The 23,335-nt window shown below is 40.2% G+C and overlaps 1 protein-coding gene across 2 annotated transcripts; it reads left to right on the top strand.

Annotated features, from left to right (window-relative positions):
- Positions 1–687: 687 nt before the first annotated feature.
- TSNAX (translin associated factor X) lies at positions 688–22,649 on the top strand. Of its 2 annotated transcripts, none has more exons than XM_068939032.1 (6): positions 688–955; positions 3,162–3,269; positions 4,538–4,652; positions 6,261–6,391; positions 19,171–19,298; positions 20,775–22,649. In XM_068939032.1, exons 1-6 carry the CDS (start codon positions 940–942, stop codon positions 21,147–21,149), a joined length of 873 nt encoding a protein of 290 aa, XP_068795133.1. In that variant the 5' UTR covers positions 688–939; the 3' UTR covers positions 21,150–22,649. The 2 variants fall into 2 exon arrangements, with proteins under 2 accessions (XP_068795133.1, XP_068795134.1); XM_068939033.1 differs by lacking the exon at positions 688–955 and adding an exon at positions 1,284–2,203 and having other exon boundaries at positions 20,775–22,645.
- Positions 22,650–23,335: the final 686 nt, after the last annotated feature.

Here is a 23,335-nt window from a genome sequence, read left to right as displayed (position 1 = left end):
TCGCGCCACGCTCCTGTGCTTTGTCAGACTTTTTGCCAGGGGAAGCGCTCGGCCCAAGGCGACCCTTCCCTTCCTGCTCCGCGCGGGGCCCGGAGGGAGGGAGGGAGGCCTGCGGCTGGGGCGCGGGGCCCCCAGGGCGGCCTGCGGGGCCTGCTGGGCCCCGACCCGCTGCAGGGCCGGCCGCGCTCTGGGCGCCCTCTTCCACCAAGCGCTCCCGAGCGTGACAGTCGGCCGGTGAAGAAGGGGGGCCGCAAAGTCCCTGACAACCCCTCCCCGCAAAACCGCCTCGACGCGGGGCTGCCTGTCCGTCGCGCCTGCCGTCCCCTAACCTTGCGGCGCGGGGAAGCGCCGCACCGGCCATTTACGGTGCGTAAAAAACAATTCTGCCTCGCTCCGAGCCCCGGGGCACCACGACGCCGTGGCGGGTGAGGGGGGGGGGGGAACGCGTCGCACCCCCCCGCCCTGTCCCAGCGGGGTCCGCGCCCCACGGAGGCAGCGGTAGTGGTGGGGGGGGGGGCGCTCCTCCCGCTCCCACGTGGCAGCCCCGCCCGCTGCCCACTGGACTACATTTCCCGGCACGCCGCGGGCGCTCGAGGCCCCACAGCGGAACGGCGGAGGAGCTGCCCCCAGAGACGCCTGCTCGCAAACGCGGCCCCCTCCCCTCTCCGGGCGTTACTCCCATTTCGCGGGGAGCAAGGGCCGACATCACGCTCCGCGCCGCCACAGCTCTGCGCCGCGGCTCCCTCGCCGCGGCCGCAGTGTCGGCGGGCGTCGCGGAGGTGGGGACTTGCTGTCAGGCACCTGCGTGAGGCGCCCGGTCGTGGCGCCGTTGGGGCGGGGCAGCAGCAGAGGAGGGGGGGGCACGGCGGGGTCCTGGCGGCGCGCGGAGCGGAAGCGCGTTGCCGGGGGGACGCGGCCTGGCTCGGCGGCGGCACCGACATGAGCGGCAAAGAAGGTACCGGCGGCTCCTCCCCTCCCGGCCCGGCGGCCGTTGGTGCCGGCGCGGCCCTCTGAGGTGGCCCCGGCGCGCCCGGGCCGGGCCGCGGTGCCGCTGTGGCGCGCAGGGGTGCGGGCGGCGCCCGGCGCCGGAGCTGACCGGGCCGGGCCGGGCCGGTGCGGCCTGGGCTGGCCGCCGCCTCCCCTTGGCCGGTTCTGGCGTTGGGCAGAGTTGGTTCTGGGCCGGTTCAGCTGCCTGAGGCGGCAGGCAACAAGAGCCTCGTGGAAAGGAGTGAGGAGCTGGAACTGGCCAAAGTGGGGATGAGATCCCGCCGCCCGGAGGGCGTGGAGGTGTGAGCCTCCCGCACTGAACTAGTTGGCCCCTTCACCTGTATTGTCAAATTGTATTACTGTAGCGAAAAAAGGTTGTTTCTTTGTGCATATTGTTGTCTCTGTACTTGGGCGTTTCAAATGCATCTATGGATGTAATCACAGAAGTCTTTATCCTTGCTGGTAACAAGTAGTTGTTACAGCATTAAAATGAGTTAATTGGCCTTTAAAGGGCTTGTAATAGTAGCTAAGTTTTAATAACACTGTGCTCACTTTGCTGCCTGTCCAGGCAGTCGCACAGACCTCTCTTTTAGCCAGGAAATAGGCTCTTCTGCTAGCAATTTTTTTTTTTTAATTAAGTTACTATTATTACAGTCTGTGGTGTTTTGATAGTCACATTGTTGGTTTTACCTGTTGGTATTACCTTTTTTTTTTTTTTCTCTCACAGAATCACAGGGTGGTTGAGGTTGGAAGGGACCTCTGGAGATCGTCTAGTCCAACCCCTCTGCTCAAGCAGGGTTGCCTAGAGCAGATATCCAGGATTGGGGCCAGACTCTCTCTGTCCATCTTTTTCTTTCTCTCCCCCACCCTGCCCCCAGCAGGCCTGTTTTTTCCTGTAGCTCATTGTGATGTATCCGACATTCGGAAAAGTACAGAGTTTAATCCTCCGTAGTATTTCAGAGGTTGTGTTTGTAATATTTTTCAGCTGCTACAGGAAAAACAAAACCCTGAACTTGTGTCCTAACAGAAGAGAAGGAAAAAATGATTTTCACTTTCCTCTTTTAGAAAGTAACTACGCCCACTTCTGGTTTTGGTTTGGTAATAATAAACAATTGAATGGAAACATCTTAAAATCCAGTGTTCTTCTGTAACTTTTAAGTGGCTTCCTTTCCTTTTTCTTTTAAGGAAATTAATAGAACTCCACGTATTTAAAAAGGTAGGCTCATACGTAAGAGTTTGGTAAATTTTGGCCACTGCTAGGAACATAAAACTGTCACAAAAGCGAGGTAGTGAGAGGGAGGAACAGTTGTAATATGCATGACTGCATGAGTCAGTCCTAGGTGAAGGAAGGACAAAAGGCAGAAACAGCACAAAGTATAAGTCAGTAGTAAAACGCAATCTGAAAGAGATGGGTTTTGGGATTTTGTAAAAGGGTTTGAGAAGGGAGGCTAAGGAAGATACATATAAGCCTGGTTGTAGGGAGCAGCTTTATCACAGTGAGAAAAGAAGAAACTCTGATCAATGGTCAGAGTACAAGGACCTAAAGATGCCAAACTGCAGGAGATAAGCTTGAGTTATTTATAGTGATAGTCTACTTAAATTATCCCTTCAGTTCTTTTGTGATTACTGAAGCCCTACGACATAAATAATCACAGTAATGAAAAGCTTTCAGTACTTTTACACTAATACGATTCCTGTCATGCTGAACGTTTTAAATGGTTTCTAAAAAGAGCCATGGACTAATCCTGCAGGCCTTTGCTCACACAAGAAGTTCCGTGATTAGGCCTTGACTGCCAGTCCCCGCCAGTGGAATATAACCATTCCCTTACAGAAAAGAAACTTAAGGGCTTGTGAAGGCCTTAAGAAAAAGGGATTGGGATCCCACCATACTCATCCATTGAGATCAGTAGGAGTTTTTCTAACTTTCAATGGGAAAGTGGTGGAACAGATACCATGCTAATAAGAAGACGATGTCACTTAATAAGGTCTCATACAGTAACCTTTGCTGTTAATTTCATCTCGTTATCTTCCTGTGCCCTGTAAAACGTGGATAGAATTGGAAATGCTCTGAAGAGAGCCTTGTGATGCTGCTTGTGCTGTGGCAAACTTGGTTAGAATTTACGTATCCTATTTGTTGTGTGTTTCTTTTGTTCTTGTTTTTTCTCTGTTACTAGGATCGGGTGGGTTCAGAAAACGAAAGCATGACAATTTTCCACATGGCCAAAGAAGAGAGGAAAAAGAGAATGTTAATCCATCATCAGCTTTGATGATGTCTTTTAAATGTAAGTAAGAATTTGAAAAACTAGATTATAAAAATGTGCAGTATAGAATTTGCTAGCAGTGATGTATTTGGTGGTGGGATAAACCACCTTTCTCTGAGAAGAGATTTAAAACTAGATGGATGCATGCACTTTTATACTTCAGAAGACGAATATGCAGGACGTGTTAGAATTCTATGAGTATCTGTTAACAGTTTATTTAGAGGAATAATGATTTAAAAACGTTTTTGTTATCTGTGAAGCATTCATCATGTTTCACTGTGGTAACCGATTACGATTCCTCTCTTTTCTATTGTTCATTTTAGTTAGGCAGAGAAAACTTACATCAGTAAGTTGCAAGTGTTGTTTTAAATAATTGATCTCATTTTGCTTTATACTTTTAGTTCTCATGGAGTATTAAAATCACTTGACTTTTGATCAAATCTAGCTTTTATATGAAATATAACTTTTTTTTTTACTAGTCTGTATATTTTCAACAGTAAATTTGCTTGCCGTAGTCAAATGCTTATTTTTCTTGTTATTGTTGTTTTTTTATTTTTAGAGAATGGTTAATCTTCTTTACTAATAGTTGCGGGGTTTTATATTTGGATTTATTTCTTCCTGTTTTTGTATGAAAATTGAAGTTAGCTTTGTGAGCAGCAGTACTGCAGAACTGGTTTTATTAGTTAAAACAAGTGTTTTAGTCTATGAGCGTTTAGGCTGCCTTAAAGCTTTGTCAGGGGTGATGTGCATTTAAACCTGATTTGCTAAGCGAAGGTAATATTAAATGCACTTGATAAATTAATAGCTTTTTTGCTACTTGGAACTGACAATTCAAACATGCATGGTAGCTTAAAGATAGAGTTGAGTGCATTGTTCAGTTTTACAGTGGTCCTTGATCAAGTTGTATTCAAAGAGCTGAAATCACAAAAAAGTAAAAAAGTGCCTGGGACAGGCTTGTGAGTGCTCCACTTGGCACGTAGCTACACTGTACGGCTCACCATACATCTCTGTTCAGAGATGATTTCATGCCTTTGCTTAGTGCAAAATGTGCTTAGAGCATGGGCTGCAGCACTGCTTGGCAGCACCAGCAGGTAGGGAATGGTGGCAGCCTTGGCGGCTGTGCCCTCTGCAGGAACAGCTGCCTCACCCACCCTGGGAAAAAGGCACCCCAAGAGAAAGGCCAGTGGGGCTAGGACCAGCAGCAGTTACTATGGCATAGTTCTCTGCTTGTCCTCTGCGCTGTATGCACGTGTTTACCATGGCTGTTACTGCTGTCGTTGACTCTGCAGTGTTTCAACTGGAGCTTGACACCAGACATGATAAATATGAACGGCTTGTGAAGCTCAGTCGTGATATAACTATTGAAAGCAAAAGAACAATATTTCTGCTCCACAGGTTTACCAGGTAAGTCACATGAGCATGAAACTCTTCCTAATAAAAACAATCTAGGAGCTGCCTTGCAGTGTTCCCTGTGTTTATGAAGAACAGCTGCAATGTTCTGTTAAGAGGGACTTGATGAACTCCTTAAGCACCCTTTAGGGTGGTTGTGAGGAATGCAAACTCCAGTTAGAGAATTAAAGGATGCTAGTTGAAGTTTGGTAGTCGTTTTTACTGAAGTATCAAAGAACATCAGAGTAGTAGAATGTAACAGAAGAGAGCTTTCCAGCTTCCAGCAAGCTGGAAGAGAAGAGCTGGGAGAGATGGACATACACCCTTCCTTCAGATTAGTTGACTTTGCAGTTGCTTCCTCGTTTTGGTTTCTGTAGTCCCACCCTAGGTCATCAATGCCAAAGGGAGAGGAGCTGGATTCTGCTTACACTACACACTGCAACCTAAGAGACTTTTGTGTGACGTTTCCATGTGTTCTGTCCCCTCCTGAGCTTTCAATCAGTCATCAAAAGTGGCATGTGAAATGGCATAACAGGAAAATTTGAAACTTTCCAGAGCCTCTTGTACAAAATGTTTATTTCATTTCAGATATTAGTCTTACACAGAGCAGCTATAATGACTCCCCCTGTTCACCCTCCCAATTATCTTTTGTTACCAACCCATGCAGTTCTGCTATATTAGTAACTATATGAATACATTTATAAATAGGGGTTAGGAAGTTGCCCTCTTTTTAACTTTGTCTTGTTATGAAAAGAGGTATTGTGGTGATTCTAGTAACCACTGCAGCCTTGATTGTGAATAGCTGCTCCCTCTACAGAGCCTAGATATACTGGGAGCTGCTAGAGGAAAGAACAGCAAAAAGACCCACCCTTTACTCTGAATTTTAGATTCCTGTTTTGTAAGAAAATTCCCATTTTCCTGAGAATGGGAGCTTTCCACGCTGTGTTCCTACTTTCCTCTCCTTTTCCTTTAGCCACTGTTGTGGCTTTACTTTCAGAAGTGTCTTTGCTTTTAAATGCTTTTTCAAGATCAATCGATCAGTAATCTCAAAGTATGTTGTAAATCTAATATGGCCAGCAGATTTGGCAGGGGGCTTTCAAAGGATATTAGATAAGCTAGAGTTTAAATGCCAAGTATATATTGTGGATGTGGATGAGAGATTTCAGCTGTTCCCTAATAACACAGTCCACAATTACTTTCTAAAAAATCATGTGTGAAGTAGATCATGTGTGGTCTAAAAAGTATTGCAAAATACTAAATTTGTTTAAAGGTTAAAAACTTCTGCAAAAAGTGCTAGTCTTCTAGACTACTTTTTTGAAGCCTTTGCTTGTGTTTCTCATTGTTCTAAGTTAAATAGTGGTTGAAATTATAGTCTGGAGAAAGAACTATGCTGCCAAAACTGTGTGTGGCTGGTTGATTATCTTCTTGTCAAGAGGGAAGAGCTTCAGAATCTACAGTAGGTTTCAACGAGAGCTAATCAAACTTTCTCATTCCAATATGTTCTTAATTTTTTCGTAATGTAATTGAATATGTATTGATTAGTAAAAGATGAAATGTATAATATCTTTTAAGTATTTGCTCATATTCTGAAGGCAGCTGTTTCAATTTGTCTTATGGTTGCAGTGCTCCCAATGGTGAAGAAATATTAAATGAATCTGAAGCCAAGTTAGATGCTGTCAGACGGAAGATTAAGCAGGTTGCACAAGAACTGATTGGAGAAGACATGTATCAGTTTCACAGAGCTATATCTCCAGGTAAATTATGCTGAAATAGGAGAAGTATGCTATTTCACTGAAAGAGGTTTCTTTACCTAGTAGTGGTTCATCTTCACACGGCAGGTCTGAATTTGGCACATGCCTGCGGTTAAATCAGGACATAGATTCATGTTTACTGTCAAAGTCAGCTCTGGTACAGGACGGTTTATTGCCCCCCCAGTCTTTTCAGCGTTACAGCTAGACAGAGATTTGAATGGGATCCTGCACCTGGGGCAGTTTGGACCCTAACCTAAACTGAAACTGGTAGAAATTTTCACAAATGGGCTAGGCGGTTATCTGTGACTGAGATGGGTACGTGCAACACATCCACTTACCCCAGCTGAAGAGTTGTAATTTCTGTGAGGAGAGTGGGAGTGAGTAAACTGTGAAATTATCCTATTGTGAATTGTTAAAATTCACAAATAAAAATCCTTAATTAGTGTTCTCTTTCTTCTAGGGATTCACAATGTGCTTCTCTCTCGTAGTGTTCAAGCATTAAATCAGTGTATATCTCTTTTAGTCGCACCTCCTTCTCTGTTATGCCTTGTTTGTGGCAACATATGAGTAAAATTGCCTCTGCTTCTTTAAAGTGTTCGTCAGAGTGTCTCATGTTTATCAAATCTTGTTTTAAATGTACTGAAACCATGTATATCTTTCCTTGTTCAGGCAAGACTCCTCTTCAGTTGAGGAGAGCTGAAGATTTGCCCTGAATGATTGAATTGTTTAAAAATATCCTTAGGATTGTTTTTGCAAACTAGCAGCAGATACATCTATAAAGAGATGTAGTTTACAAAACATATAGCGTACAGGTTAATGTGTACTTACGTCTGTGAACTTAAGCTTGTATAAGAGTAACACGAGTCTTAAGTGAAACCGCAGTTTGGCGCTTCTGAACTGGAAGGAGCTTGCCATGCTGCCATCTTCAATGGCTTCAATTCCACAGTCTTTTTACCTGTGATGTATTTGTTTATTTAAATTACGTGTGGGGGTTTACTCTCAGAGAAGTCACTTAGAATCTGTCTGCATCTTGCTGCCATTTTAGCTTGGTACTGTAACCAGGCAAGGAAAATTAGAACAAGACAGTTCAAAACGCTGACACTATTCAAGGTAAATGCCTTCAGACTGTGAATGATGCTGGTACAAGCACATCTTATTCTTACTGAAAATCTGTTTGGATTTTCCTATTAAGTACTACTGATAAAAGCTGAGACTCCTTGCATTCAGTTTATAGGTGTTTGAACTGATAACCACTATGAGCAAAATTTAAAAGCTTCACTTGTAAACCTTATCAGAATAACTTACGAAGCTCATAGTCCCCTGTGATTCCACATAACGTTCTTTGTTATCTGTATAACAGCAGCTTTTTGAGGTGTAATAGGACATGGAGCTTTGTGAGACTTTAGTAGAAGTTGTTGACCTTGACAGTTGAGTAAACTTGTTGCTGGGTAATGAGCTACCATGCATCAGCTGCTTTGCAAGAATTGTCTGTCTGTCTCAGTACGTGGTTTACCGTGGGTAAATTCAAAGTGACATACCTACCTCTGTTTCACTGAAGAGGAGGTTACCTCGAATTAGCTTACTTTTTTTTTTGCAAAACAGTGCATGCCTACATAGCAGACATATGGAAATCTGATAATCCCATGATAACTTCTGTATGTACCCATGTCCTATAAAGCAAATGAGCAAACATGGCACTACTTCCAAATTCTCTCCTCCATGTAAAAAAAAATACTAGTTTTAGTTTTTTTAAAAAAATGCATCCTTGCCAACTTGAAAAGTCAGACTTTTTATATAAGAACGTATGTAAACTTAGGTTAGCAGTAGCAACCTGTAACTAAAGAAATTAATGAAAAAAATATTCTCTGTTCAGGTTTGCTTTGTTTACTTAGTAAACATTAATACACAGCTACACAGATACTCTTTATAATCAATTTCTGATTTGTATAAAGGTCCTTATAAATGTCAACATGGAGCTGAATAAACTATTTACAAAGCAACTGAAAATACGCTTTCAGAAAAGATGCAACATTTCTAAAACTTTTCCCCGTTGTTTTAAACCTGTCTCATAAAACGATTAAGATACGTTTTTCTATTGTAGAGCAGGCCAAATTACTATAGACTTTTGTTAGAGAACGCTAGAGGCCTGCTGCCTGTGGATGATGATTCAGTGCCTCGACAGCTGCAAGGCACATCCCCGCTACTTGCGCATGATCTGAAGCAGAGAGAGATTGTCACAGAATTGAAGAATTTTCTCAAGAGGATGAATCTTGCTGACTTCTCTTGGCAAAAAGAAAGGAAGACAAAGAGGTGTCAGCGCACTAAATCATAAAGGGGAGCAGAAATAGACTCTGCTCCCAATCCTTCCTGTTGATCAGTTCTGTGCAGTCTCTCAAACAAATGCCTGAACCCTGCCGTTTTCTGAACCATTACAAAAGATAGAAATATGCAGCCCCAGTTGCGTTTCTGGAGCCATTACAAGTTGCTATTGATTGGAGTAGGATTTCTTGGAGTAACAAATTGGAAATGGCTGTGCTTTTACCTTTTTCCATTTCTTTCTCATGAGTCGGTGGCAAGTCAGTGTAGCCTTTTCAGTTGCAAAAACACTTCCTGGCCCTGAGATCTCCCAGTTGTTTCTGTAATTAGGTAAGTCTTGCCTCACTAGGAAGACTGGATATAAAATCCTGCTGAAATACAGTGGCCTTCGTTCCATTTGTGTAGGCCATCCACAGTGTCTACTTTAGTTCTGGCTCTTATACACAATGCACCTCTTATGGGAGTTTGTGCCAGCTAGTGTCCATCATGCATATTCTGTAAGGGAGTGCATTCGAATATACGCGTTTATTACTGAGAAGACAGGCAATGTTTTCAGACCTGCTCTGAATGAGCGCGTGTGCGTGACAAGTACAAAATGTAAATTTTTAGCCTAAGCTTTACTCTCACCTTGTCCACTGAATCTTCCACTCTGCAGTTAGTCTTAGGGATGACAAAAAGGGACATGCAGACTTCCAAGACTTGCGGGTCTTGACTGTGCTGAAGCTGGGATCAAGGAGGTGGCAAAGATGTGAAGATTCTTGCTGTTAGGATTATGAAGCTGAGATAGAAAACCTAGAGGCATAAAGAATGAAAGGGCAGTTAAAGAACTGTGTGGGTTTTTTTTTTCTACCAATACTATTTATGAAGATTTTGTCATGATTTTTTTCCTCTTAGTTAAGAGTTTAAAATTTTGCTTTTGGGTTTTTAGCTCTGGTGTTTTTAATTGTTGCTTTTTCACAGTGAAAAGGCTTGCATGCCTTTTTGAAAATTAGTGTAGCTAGGAAAAATGCTAGATCTTTTCCCTTTATATATTTCCTGGAGTTGTAAGTCTCGACCTTCTGTTAACCTAGTTCTCAATTCTGATTTTGTATTTTAAAGAAGTTCTGGAGAACAAGTTAAAAAAAGGTTGATGAGCAAAAATATTGCAGTTAAAGTCTATTTTTTTAATATTAAAAGAGACGTCTATGTCCCGTAACTCAAAAGCAGTGTGTCCAATCAGCCTCATACTTCCTAAAAATATTCTCTTTTGTCTTGAAACCAAACATGAGACATCCTCCTGTTCCCCACCCTACCTCTCCCAGAAAGAATAAAAGGGATCAAAACTGGGCTTATAATGGAAACCATCTTAGCAGCCTTAGTTGAGGAATCATGACTGTATCTGCATAATAAAGCTGCCTAATACATATTTTATTCAGTATAATAACTGTTAGCCTATAAATAGAACAATGCTATGAGTATAATGCTTGGGAATATTGTTTGCCGCTTGTAATTGTTAAATGCTTTTTTTGGGGTTACTCCAAACAGTTGTTCTTTTGACTTGAAGATAAAACAATTCTGGCAGCGCACTAAAGGAGTTTCATGCTTTCCCTCATTAAGAATAGTGCTAATGGCACGCAGGACGTTTCCCCAAAGGACACTTGCATGAGCTCAAACACTGAGTATAGCACTAATTGAACAACAACAAAAACTGATGACTGTTTTCTACACGTTTCTTAACAGTACAGATTGTCCCGGGGGATGGTTAAACAAGCAAACAAAGAGATACTGAAATAATGAAGTCTTTTTTTAATGTAGAGTTCTTCATTTGTTATGTTAGAACATTCTGCTTTGTTGATATTTTTAAAGCTTTACTATTTGTAATATAGAATTCCTGCTCCTTTGCCCCACTTTGCAGTGTATACCTTATATATCCTGTGAGGAAATGTGCACTACTTCTTTAAAATTCTTGTGAGACACCATGGAAGAAAAGGGCTGCAACAGATTGTGTGAATTAATGAAGCAGAAGGAAGAAAAATTTCAGGATTGTCTATTCATATTATATTATATTTATATTTAACTCTAATAAAACATTATGATAAAATATCAAGAGTAAACAGCAAAGGCCTGTATGAGCCTTAAAGACATGAAAATGTGTGCTCTGTAAAGCGTTAGAATTTGTGGAAATATTCTAAGTATCATCTAAATCTATTTTGCATACATGTAACATAACACTGCATATGTATGTAACACTTGTGTAATGCAGAAGTATGAGTAAAACAAGTAAATTAAGATAGGGTTGCGCCGTAGGTGGGCAGTGCATGGAAATGAATGGAATACCTTTTTAACATGATTTGTTGAATCAAATCTCTAGCTGGTTGAAGCCTTGCTCGATCTGTTTGTCTGCTAATGATGAAGGATTGGGGTGGGGGGGGGGCGAGAGAACTGTAAGACTTATGAAGTGATAACTATTTTCTATGGGGCAACTTGAGTGAAAACACTCTTAGGAGTGACAGTTCAAGCTACATATTGATATTTTGACAGGAAGGCCATCAGATTCTGCTCGGAGCAAGTGTAGATGTGGTGTTATCTTTACAGCTGATAGCTGTACATAAGACAAAACATAGAATTTAAGCCCATATTTCTTTTGGGGCCTCTCCACTAGCATAACGTAGAGTGATGATGATAGATGTAACTAGAAGGTCGTTGGCTGACCTTTCTGTTGCTGTGTGCCTGTGCTAGCAGTAATGGTGAATGGAGTGGTTTGCACAGAGAAGCTCATTAGCTCTTTATCATGTCTGCACTTGCTCTGAATAGGATTAGATGATGAGGCTGTAAAATGTCAGCACCTTGTCAAACCTATTGCTCCGTGACTGCTTTTGCTGATGATGATGCGGGAAATTCTGTGTAAAAGTTCAGCATTGACGCAGTCTAGCACATTTATCTTGTGCAGGCGCTATTTGTGTTGTGAGAGGATGATGTGATGTAGCTTGTTTCTGTCTCGTGCCTTATCCCATTTAGAGTCACTTTAGGGGTCTAATCATACTGCATAAAACATCAGAACAAATTTTGTTGCTGGGTTGGACAAAGTCAATGAGGTCGGCGTGGTTGAGAAAGAAATATTTTGATTGTGCTGAAGTACTGTATTTTAACTTCAGTATCTAGGACCACCAAACATGGTGCTGTTAAAAATGCTGTGGGGGTGGGTGAGGTCTGTCCAGGTAGGACAGATGTAGATTACTGATTACTTGTTTAAGTAATTTGGGGGAGGGGGTTGGTATCATATGCAAGATTCTGATTGGAACACAAACTAAAACTACCATATCATGTCTTCTGTAATTTCTACTTTGTTCTTAACCTTTTTCACTCATTTTATGCAGTGAACATCTCATACTCGGTCTGCTGTATACCTCTCCATATATATGTATTTCTAAAATAAAATCAGTTCAGAACAATTCTGCATACCGGAAAAAGTAGAACAATTTTTTTCATTTTAAAGTTTAAAAACTGTAATAAAAATGGGTGATGTATTTAATTGTATGTTCAGATATAAAGGAAAAGCATTTTACTGCATGAGGAAGGTGCAATGAATCATTGTGAACGTCTCACCCAGGAAGAGACTTAAATACACCTAAAACTTGAAAGGAAAGCTATCCATGAAGGAAGCAATCAGATTTCTGAAAGATGGTGGGAGAACATAATAACACAGGAACAGGATGTAGCTGAAGAATTAAAGTTCATCTCCTTGCAGTTGTGGGTGAGAGGTAAGATGCCAGAAGTGGAAACAAAGTTTCCTGATGATACTGAAAAATTAATGGAAATTGCACTGAATAAGCTAATGTTTATCAGACCTAATTTTGTTAATTTTTTTATTTAATCACCAGATATGTTTAAAAAAAAAAAAACTTAGACAAACTGATTTTCCTCACCCTGTAAATTACTTTTTTGAAACTTGATACCTTTGGCTTCTTGCATCTTACTGTCCTTTGATTTTCTCTAGTTCATGCCTTTTTTCCATGCTCTTCAGAGGAAAGTAAAATGTCAGCAACTGTAAAGCCTCTTACTCGCTGCTGTAGTATTTGTGTGTCCGTACACAAGAAATTAAAAACAGACCTGGGAATAAGAGTGTGAATTCAGCCATAGCCAAACAGGGCATATTCTGTGTGAACACCGATTATCAGCTCATCCCTGAAGAAGCTATTGAGTTGGGCAGCATAAGACTGTGAGAGAAGCTACATACAGTCTTCTAAAGATGTGTGGTGGATTGGGCCAAGCAAAAGTTGTCCTTTATCTGTAGTTTTGCAGTATTATTATGGCAAATTGTGAAGAATTTAATGTGTCATTTGTCTGTAAATTCAGTTTCATAGTGAGTGAGCGGAGGAGTCCTTGTACTGTGACTTGGGAGTTTTTTTTAGACCTGGCAGCTGTATGCATCAGTCATTCACAGACCCTGAGCTCTGCAGCCTTTAGAGCAACCACTTGCAGGAGGAAAATGAGAGAGGACCAAGAAATATCTATGAAGCTTTTTTGTATTAATTTAAATCGGGTAGAAGAAAGTGTCACAGAGGAACTCCACTCCAGGAAACAAAACTAGTATAGCACATTATGATTAGATTTTTGTTTTACAGTCATTTGGCAAAAAACATGGGTTGGTGAATGTTTTTTTTTTTTTTTTAATTACCTCACCAAAATTATATTTATGAGGATAAATGGCCATCATTGATGCTTCTGACCTGCTAGTGAGTTGGGGCCATTATGCAGAAACAGCATTATCTTAGAGAGCCTTAAAGAGGGTTTGAGCCATCCGGAGAAGCTGTGTTGCGTTAGGTGCTCTTCCTTCTTTGATCATTGGACACACTAGCACTGTTGCTCCTTATGACTTCTCGAAACTTAAACTGATTCGGCGCGTCCTTTCTTTGGTATCTTGAACGCTTGCCCTCGAGGCTGTTAGTTGTGGAAAAAGTTACCATCTAACTGCATGATATTTTTACATCTGGATTTCAGTTCTCAGCACAGAACAATAAAAGATACTCAAGAGAGCAGGGAAACCTACTTGTTCACAGTAATATGTATTAGCTAACTAGGTAGGAGCAAAGTACAAACTTGTGACTTTCTCATCCAGGATGAACCATCTGCAGAAAAACATTTGTCATAGGTACATATGTTTCTAATAATAAAAAAAGGCTTGATTAAACTATTCTGTGCAGTGTGAGATTAAACTATTCTCTGCCCTTTTCTACAGGGGTTTTGTGCCTGTTTGGGAAAATAATTTCAGTCTTGCAGGCACCTGTGCTTATTAAATAGGAAAGCTCTATTTGTTTCTTTAGTTATTGGGAAAACAGACTAATCTTTGGATTGCTTCTTCCCTAACTTTGGTGTGTAGTTTGTGGCCTAAGCTTTAAGCAAACAAAGTGTGAACAACGTTAACACTTCAATATCTGAGATGCATCACTTCAACGCGTAGAGCTGGAACGGAACAGAACTTCATGGTGGTTTACAGACGTATCAAATAGCAGTTTACAAGCCATTTGAGGGCTCAATGTGAGAAATTTGCATCAGTTTAACTATTGAAATAATATTGAACTTGTTTAGACAAATCACTACTGGACATAATATGCATTTTTATTTCGGTTATATTCCATTAGTAATCAGTTCAAGCTAATTAAAAATAAGCTTCTCTGACTGTAACAAACATTCACATCGAGGTTTATACTGATTACTAAATTGATTTCAAGACTGAATTGATTAACTGGAGCATCTTGTTTGTGTGGATGTGGACTTAGCTGTATTTCTCACCAGTTCCCTTGAAAATTCAAAGACTTTGTATAGCTCTACCTGGCGTGATGGATCAGTATCTGAAGCATTGCTCAGTGAATAGAAATAGTAGGAAAAAACCACTTTTCAAATGTAGAAGTTTTTCTGAACCTTTGCTCTAGTGCTTTCATTTGTGTGGTGTTTTTTTTAGAGTTATTCCCATTGTACAAAATGCATTCTTCAATGGAGTTATAATTCTTTTAAACTTTTTTTCATAACAGGATGTCCAGATCGTGAGTGTCTCTGAGGATAGCTGGTTCTCTGCTTTTTCTGTATGCTGTTATAAAACTAACCTTTGACTTCACACTCGCAACCAACTAAGAGGCTGTTAGATTGTTTCATTGCCTCAGTTTTAATTTAATTACTTAAGTTGTTACTACTTGTGCCTAGAAAGGGAACTGTGAATCTAGGGAACGTGGTGCTGCAAACTCTGCAGACAACCCTAAATTGAAATGACTGAGGTGACTCTGAGGGATAATGATTTAATTTGTGTATTAAAATACCTTTGGATTTATTGCTTGTACTTTCAGCTGATGTATTTAGTTAATTATTTTCTTATTTCACTAATTCTCCCTCTCATTGATCAACAAGCTTGCAAAAGTGAGTTCTTTGAATCTATTACGCTCCCCATGTTCTGCAGAGTTTAGGAATAAGGGCTCTCTAATTTAACATTTTTTTTGTCTCTGTTCAGGATTTCCACAAGAATAAGACTTCCTTTTCTTTCTTTCTTTCCCCCCCCCCCCCCCCCTTAAAGAGGGGGTAACTTAACAGCCTAAACATGATAAGACAGAGCTACGGCTGTGCTTGATTTAATAAAGGGTTCACAAATGGGTATTTTCACTTGACTCGCCCCATAAATAACGCAGCCCATCAGTCCTGTACTGGTACTAGAAGTCCTCTAGAGACAATCGCTCTAATTAAGTCTGTATGTTTTCCCACCATTTTTCTAGTGGCTGCTGTAGGCCCATGATTCCTGCTGCATGGTTTAGGAGGGGGGCTGAGAAGGGGAATAGCACAGGCTGTGGTCTTCTAATTTCCTAACTGTCAGCAGAGACCATGCTGTGAGTAGGAAAAAAAAGATGCACAGAAAGAGGAAGGAAATGAGATGAAGGGAGAGAAGGAAAATAAGTCTGAGAAGAAATAGAGAGAGAGAGGTTATTCTGAAAGTTTGCACATAGTGTTGGCATTGCTAACTTTTAAGAACGCAGAGCTATGAAATCCATTTTAGCCTCGTTTTTAACTGTTGAACTTACCTAGAAAGGAAAAACTAAACAAATTTTAGGAGGAAACTTTCACCTTGTTTGAGCCATCGTTCTAAGTTAAAACTTAGAACAATGCGTGCATCTACTTCTACTTAGCTGGGATTAAATTCTATGTATTCTAACTTTACTCCTCCAGTTAAGGAACTGCTTTTCTTTTCCTTTTTCTTTTTAGATATCTTTTCCTGCCTCTTATCAATTCATTTGACTCTTGGATTGAGTGCTCCAATGACTTGAGTTTTTGAAGAAACCTGATTTCTTGTTAATACACTATTAGGTTTCTTAGAGAAACTGATTAACGGTTGTTTCTCACAGTTTGTTTATGTAGACGGAGGCAAATATCTTTAGTATCAGTTGATACAGTTGGAAAAAATGACACAAACTTTCAGGCACAAAATCTCCTTCTTTATTGGAAATATGTGCTCAGAGGATAACTCAGGGTAGCTTTCACATTCTTACGTAGAAAATGTATTTTCAGAACATAGATGAACACTGTTATATTGGATCACTGTAACTTGTCACTAGTACAAGCTATTTAAACAGAGTAAATGTAATAAAATATCAAAATACTTAAGCATTCTGTTACCTTGCATCTGTTTTTGTAAGGAATCGTAGTAGAAATCATCATACGCTTTTAATTGGGATTTCTGGTGCATGTGCTAGAAAAACAAAATGAATTACATAAAAGGCATCTTACGAATTATTCCATTACTGGCAGCCCAATCCGTAAATAATCCAATTTTGGACTAAATCCAAAACAAGAGCATAAGGGGAAAGGTATTGTTGGATGGAGTAGTGAAATGGGATAGGGTTTTTCACCTTGGGGATTATTTGCTGAAAATAGCGGATGTCCTTCCATTAAGCTAAAACATAATATGTTTAAACATCCTTTTACCTGCGCATGAAAACACCTTATTTCAAGGTCTTGGGTCATTTAAATGTCATATTTTTAGCTACTTCTAGAAGAAGGACTTAAAAACAAAAAAAGTGAAATATGAATATTTTTGCAGAGGAGCTGTTATCAGTTGATTTGTCTATCAGCTTCAAATAAAGTTTTGTAAGGCTTACTTGTAAAAAGTGGGGAGGTAAGTCTCCTAATTCTGAAAAGGAGGTGAAAGTAGGTGACAATCCAGATTGTATACGTGGCTTTCACCTGGTGGTGTAGAACAGACGCAGTAAGGAGGATCGTGGAACACGCAGCTAGAATGGGAAGGGAAGAGGCTTATATATAAGAACGAGCCATATGTTTGTCCTGGAAATGACAAAACGTGTGTGGGGAAGGACTGAACTGTGGAGCGAGTTAAAGTTGGGGGTTATGATCAATCGATTAAACTGTATACCAGAAAGTTTTAGAGCTGATTTGATCTCTTTGCGAAGCTGGGTAAAGGCCAAGTGGATTCTTCGTGTCTGATAGTCTTGCCCATAGACAGCAGAGAGATGTTCTCACAGATGTTGTCATGTTAAGTGCTACTGCGTCTGGTAGCTTAAAGCTTATGCACAGAAACAGCCGAAATGTCATAATAAATTACTATCATACAACAGCTGCATTAGCAGGATCAGTCTGGAAAAGAACAGGTGATGATGATTAGTAACTTCAGAAGTTATCTTAGAGGATCCTGATTAGCCTTCCTCTAGTATTCTTCCATTACTTATACCTCAAATGCTGTACTTAAATTCAGTAGATAAACTGCTGTATTTAGATGGCCTTGCTGCTCCTTGTGTTTGTGCAAGAAAGGGTTGCAGTAGTAGATTCTCGCTTATCGGAGAGCAGTGCTGAGTGGCTTTGGTTGCTAGTTGTTCTGCTTCTCCCACTACTATTGTACAGAAGCATAAAGGGTGCAAACTGGATTGGCCTTCAGAATTGCCTCCAGTCAGCTTGCAAATACATATATATATATATATATATATACACATACACACATCCGTGTGTATATTATATATATTTATATATATATATGAAAAAATGAAAAAATTCAGGTCATTCATGAGACCTTTGTAATTGTAATGTGAAAGGCTGTCTGCAATTGACCTTCCTCTTCAGGTCTCCTCCAGGTTTTTCTGGGATGTTTCCACCCTCCTCTATTGTTCAAATCTCAGTTCTCTTCTTTTTGAATTGGACTTTTGCTTTGACCTGGATGAAATCTAAAATTTTTTGCTGCTTCCTGCATAATCTCCGTAGGCCAAGATCCTGGCCCTATAGAGGTCAGTGGGGGATTGTAAGATAATCCTAATGGAGCTGGGATTCTACTTCTGGTACCCTCGTGTACCTCCAAATTTTCTCCTTTTACATACTGACAAAACTACTGTCTAATCCTGTCCCAGTCGCATCTTGATGCAGTAGTATCACCTCCTTTGCTCCTCTTGATGTGAAATAGTTCTCTTAAAGTTTTTCAAAATGCCTCTGAGGATGTGTCATGTTACAGTCTGTTCTTTTAACTTCCTCCTTTGGCTTGCTCTCTGTCCATAGGTCAGATACAAATGTGTTGTTTTTGTCTTCAAAACTCTTTTTAGTCTAGTCCTACTGTGGCTCTTTGCTCCAGGTTCGTTTCTGCTTTTTTCCATCAACAGTGCCAATTTCAGTTGTCTGCTTGTGAGCTTTTTCTACATGCTTTCCCCAAATCTGCCCTCTGCATGTAAGGAAAAACTGTCCGAATCTCTGAAATCACTGTCTGAACATTCAAGTTCTTTTTTTAGATCTCACCTTTGATATGATGCATACAGAAAATCACCGTCTGGTTAGTAAGGAGCGGGAGGTAATTGTGACAGGTGGCTGCAGATGGCGTAGAAATCTGGTACAAGCTATATTTATTTGTTATTCCATTTTTTATTTCCTTGCTGGCACACCAACTTCTTTTGTTCCCCCTGTATGCCTTGTTTTTAGAGAGTAAGTTCTGTGGGACAGAGCTTGGGACTGTGTCCCCCAGTTCTGTGGGAATTCAGTATATTCCTCCTGTTGGACATTATGGTCCTCTCTGGTTGTTGTTGTAGTTGTTGTTGTTTTTTTAAACCTTAACATGAGGGATTTATAACAACAGGTGCTTTGTCCTGGGCATGAATTTCACCTAACCTGTACGTTTTAAGGACTCTGTTCACTAATTCCCACAAAACAGAAGTGGGAAATTCAGGTTTAAACAGATATCTACTGTCAATAGTGAGAGGAAATGAAGGAAACTTCATTTCTGGATGAAAAATGCTGTTGGCGTGAAAATGTTTATCTGCTGTGCTTTTTGGTTTTCGTACTTCAGGTGAGTGTTGTGTTAAATTAGGTTTTAATGTTATGTCTGGATTATCTTAGTTTTCACCTTTTACTAGTAACCTTAAAATAACCTCGCTTAAAGTGTTTCTAAAATAATTGTAAGCATGGATCATTACTGGAAAGTTTGAATCATTGTTTTAATTCTTCTGTTGTTTCCACAGGGCTTCAGGAGTATGTTGAGGCAGTCTCATTTCAGTATTTTATCAAAACACGATCTTTAGTTAGTGTTGAAGAGATCAACAAGCAACTAATATTTACAGCGGAAGACAGAGAAGAAATAACAAACACGGTAAAAATTTTTCTTCTCTCATAAGAGAGAAGACTTGCACGAGTCTTTCTGGGATGGTAATGCAGTCACTCAGCTTAGTTGTATCTTTTTGGCATATCATTAAATAAGTTCGGTTAGAGGCATGGGATTAGATGTACATGTGGACTTTGATTCACTTGTTCAAAACATGCTTTTTATTCTGACAAGTAGTAACCTAAATCTGTGGGACCGAAGTTTTAACCGTTCTACATCCTTTTCGTTCAGGACAAGCCGAGCTCCTTCTGGTAGGGGGAAAGATCCAGGATAGTAGAATATTAGCAAGCAAATGCAAAGGAGAGGGTTTTTTATGGCTGTGATTGTGTCTGTAAGCCTACTGGTAAATAACGGTGTAGCAAAGTGTGGAGGAGTCAAGTGAATCCAAGAGACAGAGTAAACTCTGTAGATGAAATCTTATTGCTCAGTAATAAACTAATCATAGAAGGTATCAGCAAAGAGCAAACTGTACTCAGCTGGTATTAAAATGCATAGTCCGTGTCTTAACGCAGTCATTTGAGTCTGGAGTTGATCTTGAAGCTTCCCGTCAGAGGACAAGCTTGTGTACCATCTCACCTTAGCCCCTGTCCTGTATCTGCTGTTTCTTGACCTGCCTGTGCTCCTACCCAGCCCAAAGTAAAACTTTTTACATGGGGACAAACTACTATCACTGATCACAGTTAACTGGAAACAATTTGATTGACAGGGGGGAAGAAGGGAGTCTACAGAGGAACACAGTATTACTGCTTTAGAGGAATTCTAGACAGTGCTGCTTTGAAGAGTCTGTTGTAAAGCACTTTTTTCTTCATTCTCTTAGTAAGGTATTTGCAAACAAACCCAAGTGTTCAGCTTAAGTTCACTTGTTCTTACCAGAAGCAAACCCATTGTGACACACTTGTTTTCACAGATTGCCAAGCTGTTAAACCACTCGATTTGTGAATCTAGGTGGAAGTATGTTTTGGGAACAGGTGAACAGAAACAAAGTTGTGTTGTCTTCTGGGTCACCAATATTTTAGAAATAAAAATAATCAATGAAAATAAGGGAAATTAGGATATAGAAGTAAAATTGTCACTTTGTGACAAGTTTTCTTCCAGAAGTGTTTTAGGTATTTTAATGAATTGAATTAATATAAAACAGGTCTGAGAAAACTACATCAGTTCTTGAATCCAGCTTCCTGTAGAAATTCTGTTTGCAAATAGACATGCTAGAAAGCATGTTTATTATGCTTACCAGAATGGAAATCACATTTCAAGTGGAAATGATGCTTTCATACTTTACGGAATGCTGGAGCAAGTAGTACATCTGAAATCAAACGGTGTGGAAGTGCCATGGAATTTATTTTTCCAGAATGTTTTTAATTACCATTGCTTTATAATTTTTAGATAAGGTAGCATGTATCTGAACTGTCATGGACTGCTTTTCCCTAACTTTCTGTGCTGGCCTTTGTTCTGTTCTGTCTTCAGACCTCCAATTCCCAGGATAAACAGCTGCACACTTGGAGCCTGAAGGTAACACCTGTAGATTACCTGCTGGGAGTGGCTGATCTAACTGGAGAGCTGATGCGGCTGTGCATTAGCAGTGTTGGAAATGGTGACATAGACACGCCTTTTGAACTGAGCCAGTTTTTACGTCAGATTTATGATGGTTTCACTTTCATTGGCAACACTGGACCTTATGAAGTGTCTAAGAAGCTGTATACCTTGAAACAGAGTCTGGCCAAAGTAGAGAATGCCTGCTACACGTTAAAAGTACGGGGATCTGAAATCCCAAAGCACATGCTGGCTGATGTGTTCTCCACCAAAACAGAACTGATTGACCAAGACGAGGGCCTTTCCTAAAAATAAATAAATAAATAAAAATAATAATAATAGACTGTTGCAACCCAGAAGGGAAGAGGGCTTACAGAGGAGAAAGCTTGTTAGGGTTTGTGTTTGACCCTTCTCAAAGCTTTTTAGGTAGAGATATTCTTAGTTTTTATCTACGAGAAGATTGTTTGCAATGGTAATTTGTAACCAAAAATACTTTTTTATGATGTGCAAGAGAACAAGTGTTTGACTTTGTCCTCTCAGCATGGAATTTCCTGTATTGCTCCGTTGTATCTTCTTTCAGAATGACCAAATGTTCCACTGTGCTCTACACCAGTGATTGTCAATTGTGTGAGTCACTTCAAACTGTTGTGGTTGCTGTTACCAGTTTTCAGCCAGCACAGCAGTATGAAAATGATTCGATACTGTGATTCAGCGTTATCCACAGGTTTATGCTGAGCCCTGTTTTCTGAGTACTTGGCAGAATCTATATTCATGTCAGAGCTAAAACAATGCACCTATGCATATATAAGTTCATACCTGGACTTGAAACAGAGGTGGTGTCAAAGGTGCCATGTAACATAAATTTTGTCTGATTAATGCTTTTGGCATGAAATTGAAGCTAAGTCAGCTTTTCACCGATTGATGATAAAGCTAAATACACGAGGTAAATACTACTGGGCACTCATCGTTTTAGCACTCATTTCAAATTCAGCTCTGTAAGTTACACTGGTGCTTTACAGTTTTGATGTCTGCTAGAAAAATCTGAAGGAAAAAACCCTATAGAATGTACTGGTTTATATATATTTTTTTTTTTGTAACACATTTTAATGCAGAATCTGCCATCTTTCTGTTCCTAGACAATAGCAGAAGACCTGCCAAATATGCTTAACATGAATAATTCAGCATTAGGGCAAGCTATCTTTGTCCAAAAAAGATGTGGTATGGTGTTGGAACTTTGCTGTCCTCTGTGTTTGTGCTGTCCTGAGGACCTCCAGTGGGATTGAACTGGTAAAAGTGAAAGAGGGCTAGCTTGAAATATCTGTTAGCAAGAGCTATATCATGTGCCTGTTCGTATGGAAAGGAAACTGCAAACAGAAACAAGGCAGACCGTTCTGACTTCCACGTTTATCTTTGAGGTGGGTATGTCACTATTGGCAGAAAATCAGAATTTTCTGTCTGTGTCTGAAGTTATGAAAGTCCGATACTGTACGTTATACTAAAGGAAAACAGATAAAATAACATGATCTTTAGACTCCAGGAAGTAGGCCTCCCAACTGCAAATGCAAATACTGCATGTTTTTTATTTCCACTTCCATATGCTGTGATACTGCCAATATTTTTCCCATGAGCATTTCATAAGTAGCTTGGATCATCTGATGTATGGACAAGAATGGGCATAAATACATCTCTTTCATGTTTGTCCATTGTTTCCATGTAAAGCAATATGTGGTGAGTTGAAAAAGGAGTGTGTTTTTTCCAAATGTTTAATACTTTTTTTACAATAAATTCTGAAAAGCAATCACTACATGTATATTGGTTCTTTTGCCTATTGGTCCTAACAGCAAATAAGGATACAAGTTTCCCTCTTATGTGCAGGACTTGATTCGGGAGTTCAGCACTATCCCTTTAACACCATACCTTGCAGGGGCACCTTCTAATCCTGAATCTCTTCTTTCTCACTGCTTTTATTCTGTGAAGTCTAGACTAGCTACGTTTCAGACTACATGTGATCCTCTTGAATTAAAAAAAATGCAAAGGATTCAGGTAACAAATTTATTGCTAGAATAGATCTGCAGTGGTACCCACGTTTTTAAATCTCTCCTTGTTTTTTCTCTGTTTTTTTTCTGATTTCGTGGCACAGCTTAGAAAGGGAGGGGATCAACTCCGGAAAGGCAGCAGTGCTTAGCAGAGTGATGTTCTGGAGCCTGCCTCTGTGGCACCAGCCATGAATGAGCACACAGTGGCCACCGCTTTAGTCAAACAGCCATGGCTTTTGTACAGTCACTCATTGTTTTTAAGTTACAGATGTATGAAAGAGTACTTTTATCTAGAAATCTTTATAAGTAGAGATACTTTCCAAAAATACTTATTAGCTCCAACATTTTGTGATTTACATATATTTTCTGTAAGGCCAGAGAAGACTTTTTAATGATAGACGTGATTTCTAAACTTCTTCAGGCTGCCTGTCTCTAATCAAAGCTGTGAGTATTTTCTGA

Source organism: Struthio camelus, chromosome 3 (genome assembly GCF_040807025.1).
Source record: "Struthio camelus isolate bStrCam1 chromosome 3, bStrCam1.hap1, whole genome shotgun sequence".
In the NCBI taxonomy this organism is placed as follows: Eukaryota; Metazoa; Chordata; class Aves; order Struthioniformes; family Struthionidae; genus Struthio; species Struthio camelus.
The sequence above is the reverse complement of the archived record's forward strand: the minus strand, read 5'-3'. Positions and strand labels throughout refer to the sequence as shown.

What these genes read in the sequence shown, in the direction of transcription:
- TSNAX (XM_068939032.1), top strand. An exon ending in TTTGATGATGTCTTTTAAAT is followed by an intron (nt 3,270 to 4,537) that starts GTAAGTAAGAAT and finishes TTGACTCTGCAG; the next exon opens with TGTTTCAACTGGAGCTTGAC. An exon ending in CTGCTCCACAGGTTTACCAG is followed by an intron (nt 4,653 to 6,260) that starts GTAAGTCACATG and finishes TTATGGTTGCAG; the next exon opens with TGCTCCCAATGGTGAAGAAA.